This window comes from Trichechus manatus, unplaced genomic scaffold (assembly GCF_000243295.1).
Source record: "Trichechus manatus latirostris isolate Lorelei unplaced genomic scaffold, TriManLat1.0 scaffold00093, whole genome shotgun sequence".
Classification (NCBI taxonomy): Eukaryota; Metazoa; Chordata; class Mammalia; order Sirenia; family Trichechidae; genus Trichechus; species Trichechus manatus.
The window spans coordinates 7,714,116-7,731,743 of record NW_004444029.1 but is presented as its reverse complement, the minus strand read 5'-3'; the positions used below and the strand labels follow the sequence as shown (position 1 = coordinate 7,731,743).

Below are 17,628 nucleotides of genomic sequence, written 5' to 3'. Positions count from 1 at the left end.
AACTTATCCTTACAATTTTGTTTCTCTGGAACCACTCCCAGTACCAAATGTCTTAGGCTGGGTTCTCTAGAGAAAGAAAACCAGTGAAGTGTATATATATATATATATCTACGTCTATCTATCTATATACATAAATACACATATATATATCTATATACAGATATATATATACATATACACACACACACACATACGTATACAGAAAAAGAGAGAGACTGCACTTTGAACTTGATCAAATATGCAATCAATACACATCAGTAATTACTGGTGATTGGAACGTGAAAGCTAGAAACAAAGAAGGATTAGTAGTTGGAAAATATGGGCTTGGTGATAGAAATGATGCTAGAGATCGCATGATAGAATTTTGCAAGACTAAGGACTTATTGTAAATACCTTTCTCAACAACATAAGCAGTGACAATACACATGGACCTCACTGGATGGAATACACAGGAATCAAATCGGCTACATCTGTGGAAAGAAATGATGGAGAAGCTCAATATCATCAGACAGAACAAGGCTAGGGGCAGACAGTGGAACAGACTATCAATTGCTCATATGCAAGTTCAAGTTGAAGCTGAAGAAAATTAAAACAAGTCCATGAGAGCCAAAGTACGACCTTGAGTATATCCCACCTGAATTCAGAGACCATCTCAAGAACAGATTTGATGTGCTGAACACTATGACTGAAGACCAGATGAGTTGTGGGAAGACATCAAGGACATCATACACGAAGAAAGCAAAAGGTCATTAAAAAGATAGGAAAGAAGAAAATGGATGTCGGAAGAGACTCTGAAACTTGTTCTTGAATGTAGAGTAGCTAAAGTGAAAGGAAGAAATTATGAAGTAAAAGCACTGAACAGAACATTTCAAACGAGAAGACAAAGTAAAGTATTATAATGAAATGTGCAAAGACCTGGAGTTAGAAAACCAAAAGGGAAGAACAACCTTGGCATTTCTCAAGCTGAAAGGACTGAAAAAAAATTCAAGCCTCGAGTTGCAATATTGAAGGATTCTAGGGACAAGATATTGAACAACGTGGGAAGCATCAAGGAAGATGGAAAGAATACCCGGAATCACTGTACCAAAAAGAACTCACTGATGTTCAACAATTTCAGGAAGTAGCATGTGATCAATAACTGATGGTACTGATGGAAGAAGTCCAAGCTACACTGAAAGCATTCGCGTAAAACAAGGCTTCAGCAATTGGCGGAAATACCAATTGAGATGTTTCAACGGATGCAATGCTGGAAGCGCTCACTTGTCTATCCCAAGAAATTTGGAAGACAGCTCCCTGGCCAACAGACTGGAAGGGGTCCATATCTGTGTCCATTCCAAAGAAAGTTAATCCAACAGAATGTGGAAATTATCAAACAATATCATTAATATCACATGCAAGTAAAATTTTGCTGAAGATAAGTCAAAAATAGTTTCACCAGTACATTGACAAGGAACTGCCAGAAATTCAGGCCGGATTCAGGAGAGGACATGAAATAAGGGATATCATTGCTGATGTCAGATGGATCTTGGCTGAAAGCAGAGAGAGATATATCTCAAGGAAATGGTTCACGAGGTTGTAGAGGCTGGCATGTCTCATGTACGCGGGTAAAGCGTCAGGCTGGAGACTTCTCCTGATTCATGTAGCTGCAGAGGCTGATGAATCCCAAGACCAGCAGGCAATACAGCAGGCCACTGGCTGAAGTCCCAAGAACCGGAAGTGAAATGATGATGAGCTGGATGCAGAATCCAGAGCAAATGAGGTTTGTCAGAACATCCATATATGCGTCTGTGTGTGTGTGTGTGTGTGTGTGTGTGTGTGTGTGTGTGTGTGTGTGTGTGTGTATTCTGGATGCAGGCCAGACCCCCAAAGAAACTCTCTTTTCAACTGATTGGCTGCTCATATCAGATCCCAAAATGGGGAATGACTACATCATTATATAATCGCCAAACTACAGCATAACTGCCAAACCACTGAGAATCATTGCTCAGCCAAACTGCACACGTTAACCAGCACAGGCACTGATTTAGAAAGGATCTGGCAGCGATATATAAGAAGGTCTGGAGGTCAGTCAATGCAGGAGGAGCAGGTTGAGCTAGCAGGAGAGGTGTGAAAAAAGTCTACGTCAGCAAAGACAGGGAGTTGCAACTTAAGAGTTGGAATGTGTGTTTTTTTGTAAACAAAAATATAACAAAGAAGAGGGGCTCCTAAGGGGAATCACTAAAGCCTACCCTGGCCGGGTCGAAAATAGCCTTTTGGGTGTCCTCAGCTTCGCTCAATCCGAAACACACAATCCGGGGGAGCGTGCAGCCCCTACCAGGCCACGCCCCGTCAGGCTCCCAGCCACCGCCTCGTCGGGCCGTGTCTTAGCAACGCCTGAGCCCGTCTATACCATTCGTATTTTCATGGGGGAATCTCCTCACCTCCAAGCCAGGAAACACCGGCGAAGAAGAAGAGGCGCTGGAGTTAGTTCGCTGGAGTTCGTTCCCATGCTAAGGAAAGGACTGAAATGCTGTGGCCTTTTGAACTTTGAGACGGTCACAGCTGCCTCTCCCGCCCGCAAACCCCTCGGAAGAGATGGGTGACGCCGGTACACTGGCGGGGCGGGGCTCCCGGCGGAAGTAACGTCAGGCTCGCGAGGCCTGGGAGCGGAGTGCGGACGCGGGCTGTCATGTCGGCTCTGACTCGGCTTGCGCCTTTCGTTCGGGGCGGAGGCCGGCTCTTCAGAAGCTGCCGCAAGCGGACGGCGGGAAGCGGGGGTGTTCGTCAGTGAGTGTGGGGGCGGGGGCCTCGCCTGTTTCTGAGGAGCAAGGCTCCGGACGCCTTCACCTCACCTTGACCCGGCGCGGGGCGGGTACGGGTCCCTGCGCGGCTCCGCCCCGTGGCATGCTGGGGGTTGTAGTCCGTCCTGGACGCGGGGGCCGGGAGTGGGCTCCGGGAGCGGGCGGCGGGGCGGGCTGGTTGGGCGCCGCAGTCGTTGTGCTGGAAGACTAACACCAGCATACACTTGCTCGTGTGTTTTTCTGGGTAAGCTGATGCTCTCCTACCAGGGCAAACTCCCGTCCCTCAGCCACAACCCCGGGGCCAGCCCGGCCATCCACGTACTCACACACATTCGGTGCAGCGCACGCGAATGTCGCCAAGCGGGACCGGCGTTAGCCTCTTGGCAGGTGCTGGCTGCTGCCCGAGTTTAAAGCGAGCGTAGGGGCACCGCCCCCGTCCTGGGGTGTGTGGTGGAGGGGACGAGAAATGTCAGGATTAGTTTCTGGGATGCCCCTGAGTTAGGAATGGCCTCTACACCGTGAAGACTGGGCACGGGAGCGAGCGCTGACCGTCCTTCTCTGGCTGGCAGTGCCGGCGGCGGCGTGCACATCGAGCCCACCTACCGGCAGTTCCCCCAGCTGACCAGGTCCCAGGTGCTCCAGGCCGAGTTCTTCAGCGCGACCATGTGGTTCTGGATCCTCTGGCGGTTCTGGCATGACTCGGACGCTGTGCTGGTGAGTGCAGGAGGCTCGTTCTTGTCCCTTTGGTGGGTGGTGGGTGGATGTGTTAACAGCTTGGCTTGTTGACTTTGTTTATAGAGCTTGCTTCTGGCTGCATAGACCCTTCTGCACGATTTCTCCGCGCAGCGCAGGGAGCTCTGGTCTCTGATGAGACATAGTAGCGTCTGAGCTTTCTACCCAAGGTCGCAGGTTTAGGCGGTCCTGGCCTGATGCGTTCTCTTTGGTTGATGTGTTTGAAAGGGAGACCAGACACAAATTCTCTCACCTTCCTTACCTGGGGGTTTATCTGTTGGTAAAGGTTACACGTTTTGGTCAGTTTTCACATTCAAATCCCTTTCGTGGTGAATGTTGTCTAGCCTGTCAGGTGGCCTGGGGCAGCCAGGATGGGTGGGGTTCGCGTGAGCTCCGTCTTGAGGAGGAAGGTTACTGACGGGTGACTTTGGGACGTGTCATGAGCCTCAGCGGGGCTTTCCTCTTACTCGCACAGCCCCAGTTCTCCGGGGAACCCCACCTTCAAGAGATTGAAATCTCTGCTTGTTGACCCACGTCACTTTGAATTTTAGTAAATTTGATTTTGTTTACGAGATAGGAACAAATCTGAAATGCTAGCGGTGTACGGGTTGCTCAGGAACTTCTCTGAGCTGGCAGACAGCTGACTGTGGCTGTGGGTCAGTTGTCAGAGTCTGTGGCTGTCTGCCGTCAGGTGATGACACAGCCAGGTGTGCCTGGAGGTTGGCCCGCACCTCACAGCAGGAACGAGCGGGGTGAATCATCCATGTTGGCCAGGGTTGTGGAGCAGTGCTGGGATGTGGGCTGTCATTGGAATCGGTTGCCTCTGTCACAAACACGCTGTGGGCTCAGGCGGCAGCTCCAAAATGGGAGGCAGTGAAAGCCCAGCACATGGCCTGTAATGGACAGACTGAAGGACAGTGGGCTCTGCGCTGGTGAAGCAGCAGAGCTTGTCCCGGTGGCACGCCAGGGGCTGTGTATGTGGCAGTTAGCCTTGTCACCTTTTCCCTTCCATGATTTCTTCTTACATTTAATTGGTTGGGTGGATTGCCGGTCCTTAACTGTTTTTCATTCGATCGTTCCCCAGGGTCACTTTCCATATCCGGATCCTTCGCAGTGGACCGATGAAGAGCTGGGCATCCCTCCCGACGATGAAGACTGAGGACCCGACTGGCTGCCTGACAGGTGGGTGTGTTTTCTGTCAGTGAACGCTTGTTCAGACTTGTGCCTGTCATGGTCGTATTCTAACGGCGTGAGGCACAGTTCACCACCTCACTGGCCTCATTTCTGCCTTTACTATTTTCACATTTGTTGTCCTCTCCCTGCCCCATTTTGATCTCATCTTCCTCCTTTTCATATTTTTTCCTAAGTTATGTTACAGTTTATTTATCCATTGGTCACATACTTCTGATGTATTTACTGTGCTGTGCCAGGCAGAGGGAATAGTGGTAAACCAGAGAGACTTGGCACTTAATACACTGAATGTCTGCAATGTTCCACCTCATTGTTTAAGTCTGTAGTGGCAAGAATCGGGAGGTCTAGCGTACGGGAATGTTCCTCTGTGGAACTGTATGAACGTTAACTCTGTAACAGTAAAAGGTTATGGCCCTTTCGTTTTTGATCAGGAAGTCAGAGTTTTTTGTCTTTCAAAAGAGAGGTACTAGGAGGATTCCCTTTTCCCCCAAAACTTCAGGGATTAAAGAATTCTCATTTAATGTGTTTTTAAATTAATAATAGCATTTTAACAACTGCCATGATTCAGAATGCCTTAGAAATTATTTTAAAGGACAGGAAGCATTAAATGATAGTTAAGTGTTCAGTTAAATACTACTACTAATATTGCTGTTAAATTTTAAATTAGAAGCAATTTATCGGCATTAGAATTACAGCTGTCTTCAGGTGCATGGCGGGGCGATGGGATAAAGCACCGCCTAAAGGCAGGCTGGGCTGCTCTCAGAGTCCCGGCCGTCCCAGGCCTCTGCCTGCTCACAGGTCTGACCATCGTGACTCTGCTGTTCCTGTCCCCCGTCGGCCTGCCTTCCGTCCCTCCCATCTTAGGATGTGGTAACCTTTTAGGGGTTTCTCAGTGTTCTCAAATACACTTGTTACCATCGTGTTTGAGAAACAGAGACTGTAAACGCTTGAGCGAGCGGGTGAATCTGCGTCTCGTCCGTCAGGCCTCTCGCCTAGCTGGGGCTCCGTGAGCGTGGCAGTGACTGAATAGACGGAAACTGTGGATTTGAAGAAGACAAAGTTTTCCACTTGTTTTCCCGCAGGAGCTGGTGAGAGCGTCAAGAGTAACAGATTTCATATTGTAAATTAAAGTCATAAATTAAAGTGGTTTGATTGAGAATGAGAGATTGCATTGCGGCTGTTTCTGTAGCGACTGTCCCGAGCTCGGCCTGCTGGGCTGACTGCTGGGCTGAGTGACGGCTACGCCCTCCCAGCTGCTCCCCACAGGTCCCAGGCCACAGATAGGTACCTGGGGGCCACACACCTGGTCAGTGGCTGAGCTTAGGTCTGACTCCAAAGCCCCCACTTAACACAAAACAGCTGATTTTTAGTATGTAGGTTGTCAGCTGGGAGTCCTGGTGGCACAGTGCTTAAGAGCTGTGGCTGCTAACCAAAAGGTGGGCAGTTGGAATCCACCAGCCGCTCCTTGGAAAACCCTATGGGGCAGTTCTCCTCTGGCCTGTAGGGTCACTATGAGTTGGAATCCACTCGACGGCAACGCGTTTGGTTTTTGGTTTTGGTTGTCAGCTGAGGGCAGGATGGATTCCCCAATAAGCAAGGTAGCACGGGCTGAATTGTGTCTATGTACTAATCTGCAGTGCGTGACTTCACCTGGTTTTCATTCCCGACAACCAGGTGGAATCGTGCACCACACATCAGTGAGCTGGCCGATTAAGGCTGTGCTACCCTGCTTTCTGTGAGCTGGTGCATGCCAGGCTTATTGGTTAGTGTCTGACCGTTCACCCACTGCCGGTGGGTTCCTGCCCTCCTACAGAGGGTGGAGGTCAGCTGTCTCTATAGCTGCTGTGGGCTTCGTCTTGAGTGGCCTGCCCTTCAGGGAGCTCCCAAGACACCCTGAACACCTAGGAATTCTGGGGCTAAGGAACGGGAGGCAAGAGTGAAACAGGATTTCACTTTCCCTAAAATTTGCTTCAAAGTACTTTCCAGCTTTGTATGGCAGCACAGCCATTCTGGAGGTAGACAGGACAGGGTTTTCCTCATGCACAGGGCAGACTGGCCCCAGAGCACAGCTGTTCCTTTTTTTACCTTATGCTCTGCCTGCCTTGGTGTTGGGGACAACGTGAAACCAGGAGATGAGACTGCTGTCTCAGGATTTCAGTCTTTGGAGGGGCAGCGAGGCAGCCAGCCGAGGCGGAGTGATGCTGAGGGCCCTGTGGGAAGCAGCAGGGGCAGTGTGCTCCAGGTGCGGAGCTGGGCGTGTTTCAGGGTCCGGGAGGGCATCTGAGCCGACCCCTGAACCAAGTCCCAGGAGGAAGCAGTTGTGTGAATGTCTGACCTCTCCAGGGACACGGGACAGACGATCGCAGGCAAGGGTCCCAGGTGGCTGTGGGGCCCCGGGGAAGGCACAGGTTGTCAGATGTCAGGGCCTCTGCCCGCCCTGAGCAGGTGATGGGAGGGCGCGCCCAGACCCTGGTTTCGCTCGCCCCTGTTCTCGTCAGTGCGGGCGTAGGGCAGAGGGGCGGGAGGAAGCAAGGGGACACCCCGCCCCACTGTTGTGAGGCACTGGCGACCACCCGCCCTCGACTGTCCTCACGTGCTGAGGTGAGCGCCCCACTGGTGACAACACAAGGTGTTCCTTCAGCGATGGTGGAGCTCACTCTTGTGCCCCCTCCCCCTACCGGGTAATCAAGTTTCTGGGAAAAGAACCGTCTGCAACAGTGAACTCAAGGAGGATGACCCCACTAGCTCTTTTCCTTAGAAATCCTCAGAATCGCTTGACTTGAATTAAAAGGTAACTTAAAAAGCAGCATTTGTCTACACTTGGCTGTCCACGCTTGGGCTGACTCCAATGCGAGCCAGCGCAGGAAAGCACCCCAGCCTCTCTCCAAGGAACGGGGCGCCGCCTGCTACAGCCTAAGGGGGCACTTCAGTGGGCGCAGGTCCACTTAACTGATGGCTCTAGGAGGCTGAAGGAAACAACACGAAAAGCTTAGACTTTCTACGGGCCAGGCACTGTTCTGAACACTTGACATGTGTTAACTTATTAAAACCTCACATTGTTTCCATTTTGCTGATGAGGAAATGGAGTGACAGACTGGTGAGGTAACCTGCCCACACTCACCGTTAGTGAGAGAGCTGAGGTGCAAATCCTGGCTACCTGGCTGAAGGCTGGGCCAGATGACTGGAGGCAGTTTTTTGATCATGACTCACTGAAATAATTTCACACCGTGACCTAGTATATAAATCTGCATGTATAATATACATACAGTAAAACTTGGGAAAGCTGGAACCTGGGTAAGGCAGAAGCCTGTCGGAGTAGGAAAACTCACCAGGTGTTTATGAGATAGAATTCTTAACAGAGTGACAGAAAAGTGGTAAGCACCCTGTCAAAGGCAGAAAACCTGCAAGACCCGGAAAAACAGCAGCGCCATCGAGTTCCGGCTCTTGGGTTTCACTGTATATAAACTAAGCAGGAGTTCTGTGAAACAGTCTTCACCTGTGAGCACTGGTAGGCACCACCCCTTAGTCTGTTCTCTGTTGTTAGCTGCCATCGGATGGGTTCCAGCGCATGGCGACCCCATGTGTGCAGAACAGAACTGCTCCACAGGGTTTTTACGGCTGTGACCCTTTGGAAGCAGATCCCAGGCCTGTCTCCTCTGGTTGGGTTTGAACTGCCAACCTTTCAGCTAGGAGTCAAGCGCTTAACGCTTCGCACCACCCAGGGACTCCATAAAACCCAAACTTGCTGCCATCGGGTCACAGCATCCCACGTGACAGAGTAAAGCTTCCCCGTGGGTCTTCTAAGCTGTCATATTCACGGAAGCTGATCGCCAGGTCTTTCTCCCATGGAGCATCTGGTCGGTTCAAGTCACTGACTTTTCCGTTAGCAGCAGACACTTAACCACTGCACTACCAGGGCTCCTCAGCGTCCTTAAAAGATGGTGGCCAGGTGAGACCTAAATTGCAGTGTGAAGAACCAGTGTCGTGCTGGAAGAACTCGGGCTCTGGAGTCAGACTTGCTGCGAGTTTGGACAAACACTCGATCACCTGTCCATCGATTCCATAGTTTAAATGAGCTAACACGTACGTAAAGCTCTTAGAACAACATCTGGCGTGAAGTAAATACTCTCTAAATGGAAGCAACTGTTATTTCTAGAGCAACCATTAGACTAGTGGGTCTAAGCTAGGTTTACGGTCACCCTTGGTCCCAGTTTAACTTTTACATAAAAGCCTCCATAGAGAGACAGATTAGTTGTAAAGAGATTCCAACAGAAGCAGTGCTGCCCCTGCCCCGACCCCCCCAAACAAATACAAGGCAAAACACAAATGCCTTTAAGGATACCCATTCTGCCTTCCTGACGGGCAGGTAAAAATACATTCAAAGTAAGTTTTAGGGTGTGTGGCCTGGGAGATGGGGAAAAGTGGCTGCATACATGGAAGGTTAGGACAGAGAAGACTGTCAGAAGTTTTCACACACACATTTGTACCTTTGTACTTCCTTTGGCACCTTTAATGTAAACACAACTGGACTTCTAGTAAAACGGGCAAGAGACACTGCATAAACGTCCCTCGTGTGCATGTTACAGGACCACGTGGTAGTCATCCTGGCCCACTGGCCCCTACAACTCTAGGCAAGGGCCAGCCCTGTGGCTGCTGCCCCCTCCCCTCAGGAGCACTCACGGGGACGATGGTGCAGCGCCCAGGAAGCAGGGCTGCCCGTTGGTGTGCCCAGCCTGACCTGTCTCAGCAGCGGGGCCTCTGCTTTTGGCCCTGGGCTACGTGTGGCTTACGTGGCTGCGGTGGCAGCAGAGACAGGTGGGATAAGCGGAGAACAACACCCATTTCCAGCCACATGTGCACCCGCTTCTATCCAGATTTCGTTAACCATCATCACGAGCACAACACAATGACACAGATTTGAAAAGTGCTGATTTGGGAACAGAAGTCCCAACTCAGTCCTGGCTAAACGGGCCTAGACCTGTCGTCCTCCACAGCTTCACTCAGCTGGTGTGAGGGGCTCAGACCAGGTTAGCTTTACACACTTTCTGTTCTATTATCTATAAATCTAGGAGAACTACACCTCACTCAGACATTGGGCCCGAGTGTCATCACAGCCCCTGCTGAGAGAAAATTCCCGAAGAGCCAGGGTGGTAGAGTTCTTTGTAACAGAATATGATCACAATAACCACGGTGTTCATAATTGTAGGCTAAGTTTTCAGGAAAACCTCTAATAGAATAATACGTTTTTAAAAAATACGGCCACAATTGCTCTGCCATAATCATGTACAAAGGTTATTTAGAAAATGCATTTCCTTAAGGTTCTGAGTACAGAATTAGGCTTTTCAGATGAGAACACTGCAGTGGAGAGAAAATACTTAAGTCTCGATAGCATTTTAGGGTCAGTGTGAGGACGAGAAGCCAGATTCCCCAAATGTGCCCTCCTGCAGACCTTCTGCCCTGCATGTTCTGTCAGATACAGGGTTTCTGGGGGAAGTTTTAGAATACTGTTTGCCTCTCCTCTGGAAACTGGGTTCAGTATTTTGATCTGTCATGTCTGAAGATAATCGAAGTGTTTTTCAAACTTCACGTCATGAAATCAAATGCACGGAGTCAGTTCCGTGAGGTGGCTACCGTGTAGGAGACGACATGGCAAACATGAATGCGCACGTTCACGTGCACGTTGTCTCTGTCACTACACTGCGGAAGATGGATGACTGTCAGTTGGGTTGAAAGATACAATTCTAAGGCGAACTTTCACAGACTCCTTTGTAAATACTCAGTTACAGCGCCCGTTTCCACGGAAACACGGAGCATCGCAGTCCTTTTAAACTACAGCCACATCAGGTCCCACATAAAGCGCATGCGGGTCATTGCCAACACCTGGCACAACACTGTCACCGCCTCAAGTCTCGTGTCACGGGTAACGCGCCAGGCGTTAATCTGGGCCCCTTCCTGCTAACGTATTTCTCACGTGACTTCTACCCAGCAGGCCGTAACCAGCGTCACGTAGGAAACGCACCTCCCTTTCACAGCCCCGCCGCCCTGAGGGCCAGCCCCGCTGCTCTATCCCTGGTGTGACGTGCTAGAAAAACGACCTGGCTGGAGGTGGCTCCATGCAGTCAATCTTTATTAGAGCAGAGTTCGCATATTCACATCAAGTACATAGAACTTTTTTGCCTTTTATATAATACAGAATTTTTAAATAACTTTACATAGAAATAAATTTCTTCAATCTGAATTTCAGCTATCTTTTTTTTTATTTAATTCTCCATGCTTTCTATCCAAACTGAACAATATTTTCCATTGTACAAATTTACATGAGAAAAACTCCAAAGTACAAATGAAGGGACCTGAGCAGGAAAGAGAACCAAAATATCAGGAAGGAGGGATGGGAAGAATTTTTAAAAAAAAAAAAAAGACTCAAGCAAGCACTGAAGATTGCGGGACAAGAGGGAGACGGCATCCATTTAACTGAAAATAAAGGTCTTTTTTTATGAATTGAAAAATAAGCTTTAAAAATAGTTACTCCATTGTAATTTTTGCAAAGCAGGTACAGTCTGTGCACAGGTAAAAAGTTCCCACCTGTTCCCTGGGCACACCCCCGACACACGAGCTCTTTTGGCTGTGAGCTGGCCTGAAGTGAATTACCGCCAGGAGTGTGACTCGCTGCCAGGACAGTAACTCACGGCAGTCAGCATGGGGGTCGCCCCCTCTGCTCTCCCCCGGAGGAGAAATGCATAAAAAGGGGGCGATCTCCTCTTTCTGGGTCCACAGCAGAGAGCCACCACAGCTCCTGAACGGAACTCGGGCCGTGTCAGTGAGCAGTGAACTCAAGCCCTGGTCGCTGTCCCCTCTCCTGGGGCAGCAGAAGCAGCGACTCCTGAGTGAGGAGGTCTCAGAGTGCTCCCCACTAACACATGGCACTCTGAGCTGTCCTTCACCTCAGGTGGGGCCACAAGTGCAGCCACATCGTCACACGGGGGGAGGGCACAGCACACGCGCGCGCACACCCATATGTAAACTAGACAACATGAAAATAAGACGTAAGTCGGCCACTGGATGTCGGTAACAACGTGAGTGACAAGGCATGATGTGTTCACACAGCTGGTCTCAGCTACGGAACATACACAAATGCATTAAGAAGGGATGATTTTTTAAAAAACTGTTCACAGCTTAGAATAAAAAGCACACTTATTGCACTCTTACATCTTATCTCAGGTAATTACAGTTTATTTCCCACCCTCACATCAGTACCCCCCCACCCCATTTTGGTCCATTTTCGCTACGTTTGTGCCTAGTCTGTGAGCTTTGTTGCTTCTGCTAGTCTGAAGTTTCCTCCTATGTAACTCTACCACCAACACACACGGGCTAAAAGAGGCTTAACACAGAAATGCAACAGGCATTTTCAAAACGAGACAGGGGCAAGGCAACCCACTGTTGACCCCACTCCACCCCTGGCAACGTCACCGTCCCTGCTGAATTTTCAGTGGGTTTTCCGCCTGACCTCCCACTCCAGGGCGGCCCCCCACGGCAGGGCAGGGTGCTGCAGGGCACAGCCAACGGTGGGGCACTGGGTGTGGGCCAAGCCTGCAGGACAAGCAGATGGTTTGCACAAATCTTTGTTTTTTTGTCTTCTTGATACTAGCATCAATGAACATTTCAGTTGTTTTCAAAGAGTACTTCAATCTACAGAATTCTTTAAAAAAACGGAAATGCTGTGTTCTCATGCACAACAATGGGTTTTATCACTGTAATTAGTCAGAATAGCTAAATAAAATCAAACATTTTAATGAAGCTGATTTAATCATCAATGAAACCAACAGCTGAGGTTGTGTATGTTGAAATAAAGGATCTACTTCAATGACTTTACTGAGGTGGGGACTGGCTGTCCCTATGTGGTTTTTTAAAGCATTGTTACCTTAATTTAAGATTTTCGGACTTTACTTTTTGTTCTCTTCCACCTTACAAATACTACCCTTTCCACAACTGACAAAATTTAGGACTCAATTTCAATTTAAATGTCTTCACCCAAAAAGAAGTGAAAACAGGTTCTCTGAAAACAAAGCCCAGCTTACTTTCTAGTGTGCTGACCTGAGGGAAACCTTGCCAGTCTTTCAGCTGACCCAGAGCTAGCAGTCTGGAGCTCCAGGACCATGGCCACCACTCACTCTACTGTCCTCTGGCCAAGAGGCAGATCACCGCCCCATAGGAAGGAGGCTACCACCCTTCTCGGGCCACGACCTAAGGGCACTGGGACACTGCGATGCCCCGGTCAGACCAGGATCACACATGGAGGGCATCCCACCTGGCCAGGTCACTGCAAACGTCACCGCCCTTTGCATGGATGCTTCCAGAGACCTGCCCGGCCTGTCTGCTGGGGCGGCGGCAGCAGCACAGTCCTGCTTAATCTGCACACAAGTCCTGAGGAGCAAGGCTGCATTTCAAACTCAGAAAAACCCGTGCCGAGGCTGGCAGTGGTGCCTGCCTGGAGACGGTGAAGCCACACTTGGCCGTCAGCTTCACCTCCCGTCCTCACCAAGTTCACGTCAGGATCGCTGCCCAGAGCACAGGACTCCAGCCTGACCTCGGGTCTTAACGTTCCTGCAAACTCTCCTGTGGTATAAAAGTTCCATGCTTTGAAGAACCTATGGGAGTAGAAAAATTCCTCTAGAAATGTCACTTAACTATCATTTCAACCTAGTTGCTCTATGTGATAAATATATCTGACTATACTAGGGATTATGTGCTTTAAAAAAATAAGTTTTGTTCACTGAAAACGGACCTGTGTGTCTTCTCATTTTTAAAACGCAGTTTTGGCTATAAACTCTTTACTGCATTTATCTTTGCGGGTTACGCTGCACTCTAAAAAATCCTAACAGCGGAGGGAAGCCAGAGCGCCTGCTCTTACAAATCACTGATTTCTGCTAGAAGTTTAGCTTTTTTTATTGCATCATGAAGGCACAGTGAGATCATTTGGCAAATTGTCAAGGTATTTCCTGGCGCCTCGCCTACACCATGTCGACGTGTGACGTGCTCACGCTCACAGGAGCCCTCCACCTTCGGCCGTAGCTTCTGTAGCCTTGTGGGTGGAACGTGCTAGTCTCAGGGGGCTGATCCTTGAGCACTTACAATGCCCACCCGGACCGAAGGGGATCGTGCAGATGGGTGACCACCTACCGTCCCAGCGGGGCAGCGTCTGTATGAAGACCTGTGCCTGTGGCAGAACTGTGGGCACCCTGTGATAACATCTGTCCTGGCCAGCCTAACCTGCTGCTGGCGAGTCGACTGACTCACAGTGACCTGACAGGACTGAGCAGGACTGCCCCACACAGTTCCCAAGGCCGTAATCTTTACAGAAGCTAGCTGCCACATCTTTCTCCCAAAGAGCAGCTGGTAGGTTCAAACCACCGACCTTTTTGGTTAGCAGCCAAGTGCTTATCCAGGGTGCCACCAGGGCTCCTTTGACAAGCCCACTGAGAGTGAGAAGTGTATCTCTGTTAGTGAAGCGACACCATGCAATGACTCCAGGTTCAGATTCTGGAAGGTTCCCCCAGACCGCTGTGGCACCGCCTGTACCAACACGCAGCTCCTCTGTGCTCCGTGTGTTCAGCATCACTGCTTGAACGTGTAAGGCCCTCCAAGACAAACGAGGGCTCCGGTCCCCCTACAGAGACAAGCTGGAGTCCTTAAATCGCCTTCGTGTTCCAGCGCTCCTGACTGCTGAATTTAAAATCAGTAACTATTTCTTTCCTCATTCTGAGGAGGTAGTTTTTGGAGAGGTCTCCTGAACCCTGTGAGTGTCTCAAGCTAAGCTAGACGAGGTCTGGAGGGTGGCTGGCGTGCTGTGTGCGGGGTGAGGGCGGTCTGGTGGGCCTGGTCAGTAGGGGACCGTGCAGGGTGCGGGGAGGGCTTCAAGCGGACAGCGCTGAAGGCGGGAGTTCTTTCTTGAACAATATATACTCTCTCTGCAACACCCACATGGACACAAAACATCATTCCTTTGGGATTATACCTCCAAGGGTGCCCCTGCCCATCCTTCCAGATCTCAAATACAACCAGAGGTGGGATGGCTGGGAACCAGATTTGACAGAATCTTCTTCTAAGGTACACACACGTAAATCCACAGGATCACAGTGGGCTTTCCATTCACAAACCCTTTTTAAAACCTCCTTTTTGGCCAAATTACTCCAACAGCAAATGTCCAGGACCAAGACTCTGGTTTAACCTGTAACACCACCTATTTTAACACAGTCCTTTGTAGCTGCCCTCCAGGTTTTCAGAAGGCTCACCTCTCCTGGCCAGAAACAAAGCCCCCCAGCAGGGGTGCTGTGGCCTCAGGGCCAGCCAGCAAAGCAACCCATGCGTCTACACAGACCCTTGTAAAGTATGTGGCCTGGATAAGGAGCTCTTCTTTGTATTTCCCCAGGAGGTCAAAAGTCTACGGTTTGAATCCACCAGCCGCTCCTTGGAAACCCTATGGGGCAGTTCTGCTGTGTCCTATAGGGTCGCTATGAGTCAGAATTGACTCAATGGCATGCCACAACAGTCTAGGCATCAAGAAACAAAGCAACCCAAACACAACTCCTCCTTTTCATGTCATTCGTAAACTAGGGGAAAAAAGTATTTGATGAAGAAAAGGAAGGTTTTAAAGTTTTACTAGTTTTTAAGGGCTCTATAAAACCTCTCAAGAATACCCTGAGCCTGGCTTCTGGGCACAGCTTTGCTTTCTCAAGTCTACTCCCCTTTTTCAGACGAGCTAGCAAGCTATTCTAAAAGGGAAGGGAAGGAAGGGAGTGTGTCGCCCTGAATTTCGTTTTGAAAATCCAGATTCTCAGCTTCCTCCCTAAGCGGTGCCTCTCTTGGCCCCACGCCTCTGGCAGGTCACGTGCTCGGCTGAACCCTGAGAACACCCCTTTGGTCAGGCCTAGGCTTCTTCACTTAGTTGAGGGAACACAACCATGTCAAAAGTATTTCAAAGCAAAGCAGTGTGGCCTTCAGGAGAGGGAGCAGTCCACTCCCGGCTGCCTTCTCAGTCCGGCCACTGCCGTCTCCGCGACCCTGAATTCTCCTGAACGCGGCAGAAAACAAGCCTTTCAAACTAAGAACTTCAGAATATTTTCCATTTTATTGGGACAAACTTTACAAGCCTGTGAGATTTTCAGCAGGCCTTCCTCTGAATTCATGGTTTTAGTAAACTTCCATCTAATGGTGGTGAGCTTCAGCAGGCTGAAATGTAGAGAGGGCCAGGAGTTACAATTTGAAGTTTTAAAATAATGAACTAATTCCCTTATTTTAGGTCCTGTCTAATTTCTCTCAGGTCTTTGGCTATAACCAAGCAGGCTAAGTACACCTGATTTGATTTAGGCCCCTAAATCCTGATAAGTGATTCCAGACTCCAGAGAAGGGATATGAAGTTTGCCACCAGTATGTCCAGAGTCACTTCATTTACTCCTACTGTGATTTATACTACCCTTCAGTACAGGCCAAGGGAACCAGGACCAGAGGTGGTTTCCCACCTGTGCAAAGGTAAGGAAGAATGCGGTTCTTAACACCACAGCGGCTCTTTCTATAACAATAGCTGATGTTGGGCTTCACACAGTCTCCCTCAGTCCCAATATCCCTAAAATGTCTCCATTTTCTGCCCGAGGAACTCAGCTGCCAAATTATTCACCTTTTGAAGACCAGGCTTGGGAAAAAAGGAAGGAGAGTTACTGGAGACACTACCATTTTTATTTTAGGGTGCACATTCTAGACAGAGGGCTGGAAAAAGGACGCAGGATGGAGGAGCGTCAGGTGGAAGAAACGATGAGATATTAGCAAAGATGTTAGTGTGGATCCAGCAAGTACCATTGATTTAAAAATTATAAATATTTGTCATTATGCCAACTTCCCATATTTGGGTAGAGAAAAGGATAATGATCTTTCTTTAAAAGTTGCTTATGTAACAAAAATACAATCTTCAGGATATATAATTCTGGTGGGAAGTTATTATTTTATTCCAATTCAATTAAATCTGAAAATTATTTTCTTTTCAATAAAAATATAAATAGAAGAAACTCAGAAATTAAAACCTGTACCTTACATTTAAATTACATAAATTTCTCACATTCAAAACTGTCATGGAGCAGTTTTGAAGGCTTTTGATGAGACACAGCCATGGCATTTTGTGCCCTGGGCAAAGGAGCCACATGAGTACTTGGTGACTGACTGGAAGAGCTGAGGAGGAAGATATAAACTGTGTTTTCCTGAGAACTTGCTACATGATGGAGGGGGATATCCCCAAATGCTTGTCCTCATTGCTGGACCCAGTGAGAAGAGGCGGTGTGTGTGCCAGACTCCCCAGCCTGCATGGCGAGCAGACACCCTTGTGAGCAAGGAAACAAAGGCCAGAAACCCACAGGTAAGGAAAAAGATGCAGCATTCCCCTTTCCTCCAGACCCCAAAGTACCTCCTCTTCTCTCTCACCCTCCATTCCAGTGAAATAACTTCCCGTTGATAAACCGTGTCAAAGCTTGAAAGGACCCTCAGGGAAAGGACCCTCAGAGAAAGGCCTCCTCAGAGAAAGGGCCTCTGGGGGAAAGGACCCTCACTGAAAGGGCCCCTCGGGGAAAAGGCCCTCAGAGAAAGGCCTCCTCAGAGAAAGGGCCTCTGCGGGGAAAGGACCCTCAGGGAAAGGACCCTCAGAGAAAGGCCTCCTCAGAGAAAGGGCCTCTGGGGGGAAAGGACCCTCACTGAAAGGGCCCCTCGGGGAAAAGGCCCTCAGAGAAAGGCCTCCTCAGAGAAAGGGCCTCTGGAGGGAAAGGACCCTCACTGAAAGGGCCCCTCGGGGAAAAGGCCCTCAGAGAAAGGCCTCCTCAGAGAAAGGGCCTCTGGGGGGAAAAGACCCTCACTGAAAGGGCCCCTCGGGGAAAAGGCCTTCAGAGAA

General features: G+C 49.4%; 2 protein-coding genes across 3 annotated transcripts in view; one reads left to right on the top strand and one right to left on the bottom strand.

The window, feature by feature from the left end:
- The first annotated feature begins 2,633 nt into the window (after positions 1-2,633).
- NDUFB2 (NADH:ubiquinone oxidoreductase subunit B2) lies at positions 2,634-6,058 on the top strand. Of its 2 annotated transcripts, none has more exons than XM_023736874.1 (4): positions 2,634-2,766; positions 3,350-3,494; positions 4,597-4,694; positions 5,786-6,058. In XM_023736874.1, exons 1-3 carry the CDS (start codon positions 2,669-2,671, stop codon positions 4,669-4,671), a joined length of 318 nt encoding a protein of 105 aa, XP_023592642.1. In that variant the 5' UTR covers positions 2,634-2,668; the 3' UTR covers positions 4,672-4,694; positions 5,786-6,058. The 2 variants fall into 2 exon arrangements, with proteins under 2 accessions (XP_023592642.1, XP_004382439.1); XM_004382382.2 differs by having other exon boundaries at positions 5,687-6,052.
- A 2,384-nt stretch (positions 6,059-8,442) lies between these two features.
- The window catches only part of BRAF (B-Raf proto-oncogene, serine/threonine kinase), a 152,403-nt gene continuing 143,217 nt past the window's right edge, over positions 8,443-17,628 (bottom strand). The window contains exon 20 of the mRNA XM_012557301.2: positions 8,443-15,929. The gene's annotated coding sequence lies outside the window, so the exon portion shown is untranslated. The remainder of the gene's footprint in view (positions 15,930-17,628) is intronic.

Coding starts and splice junctions, on each gene's coding strand:
- NDUFB2 (XM_023736874.1), top strand. CDS start 2,669: ATGTCGGCTCTGACTCGGCTTGCGCCTTTCGTTCGGGGCGGAGGCCGG. Junction 2,767..3,349: donor GGAAGCGGGGGTGTTCGTCA/GTGAGTGTGGGG, acceptor TCTGGCTGGCAG/TGCCGGCGGCGGCGTGCACA. Junction 3,495..4,596: donor ATGACTCGGACGCTGTGCTG/GTGAGTGCAGGA, acceptor ATCGTTCCCCAG/GGTCACTTTCCATATCCGGA.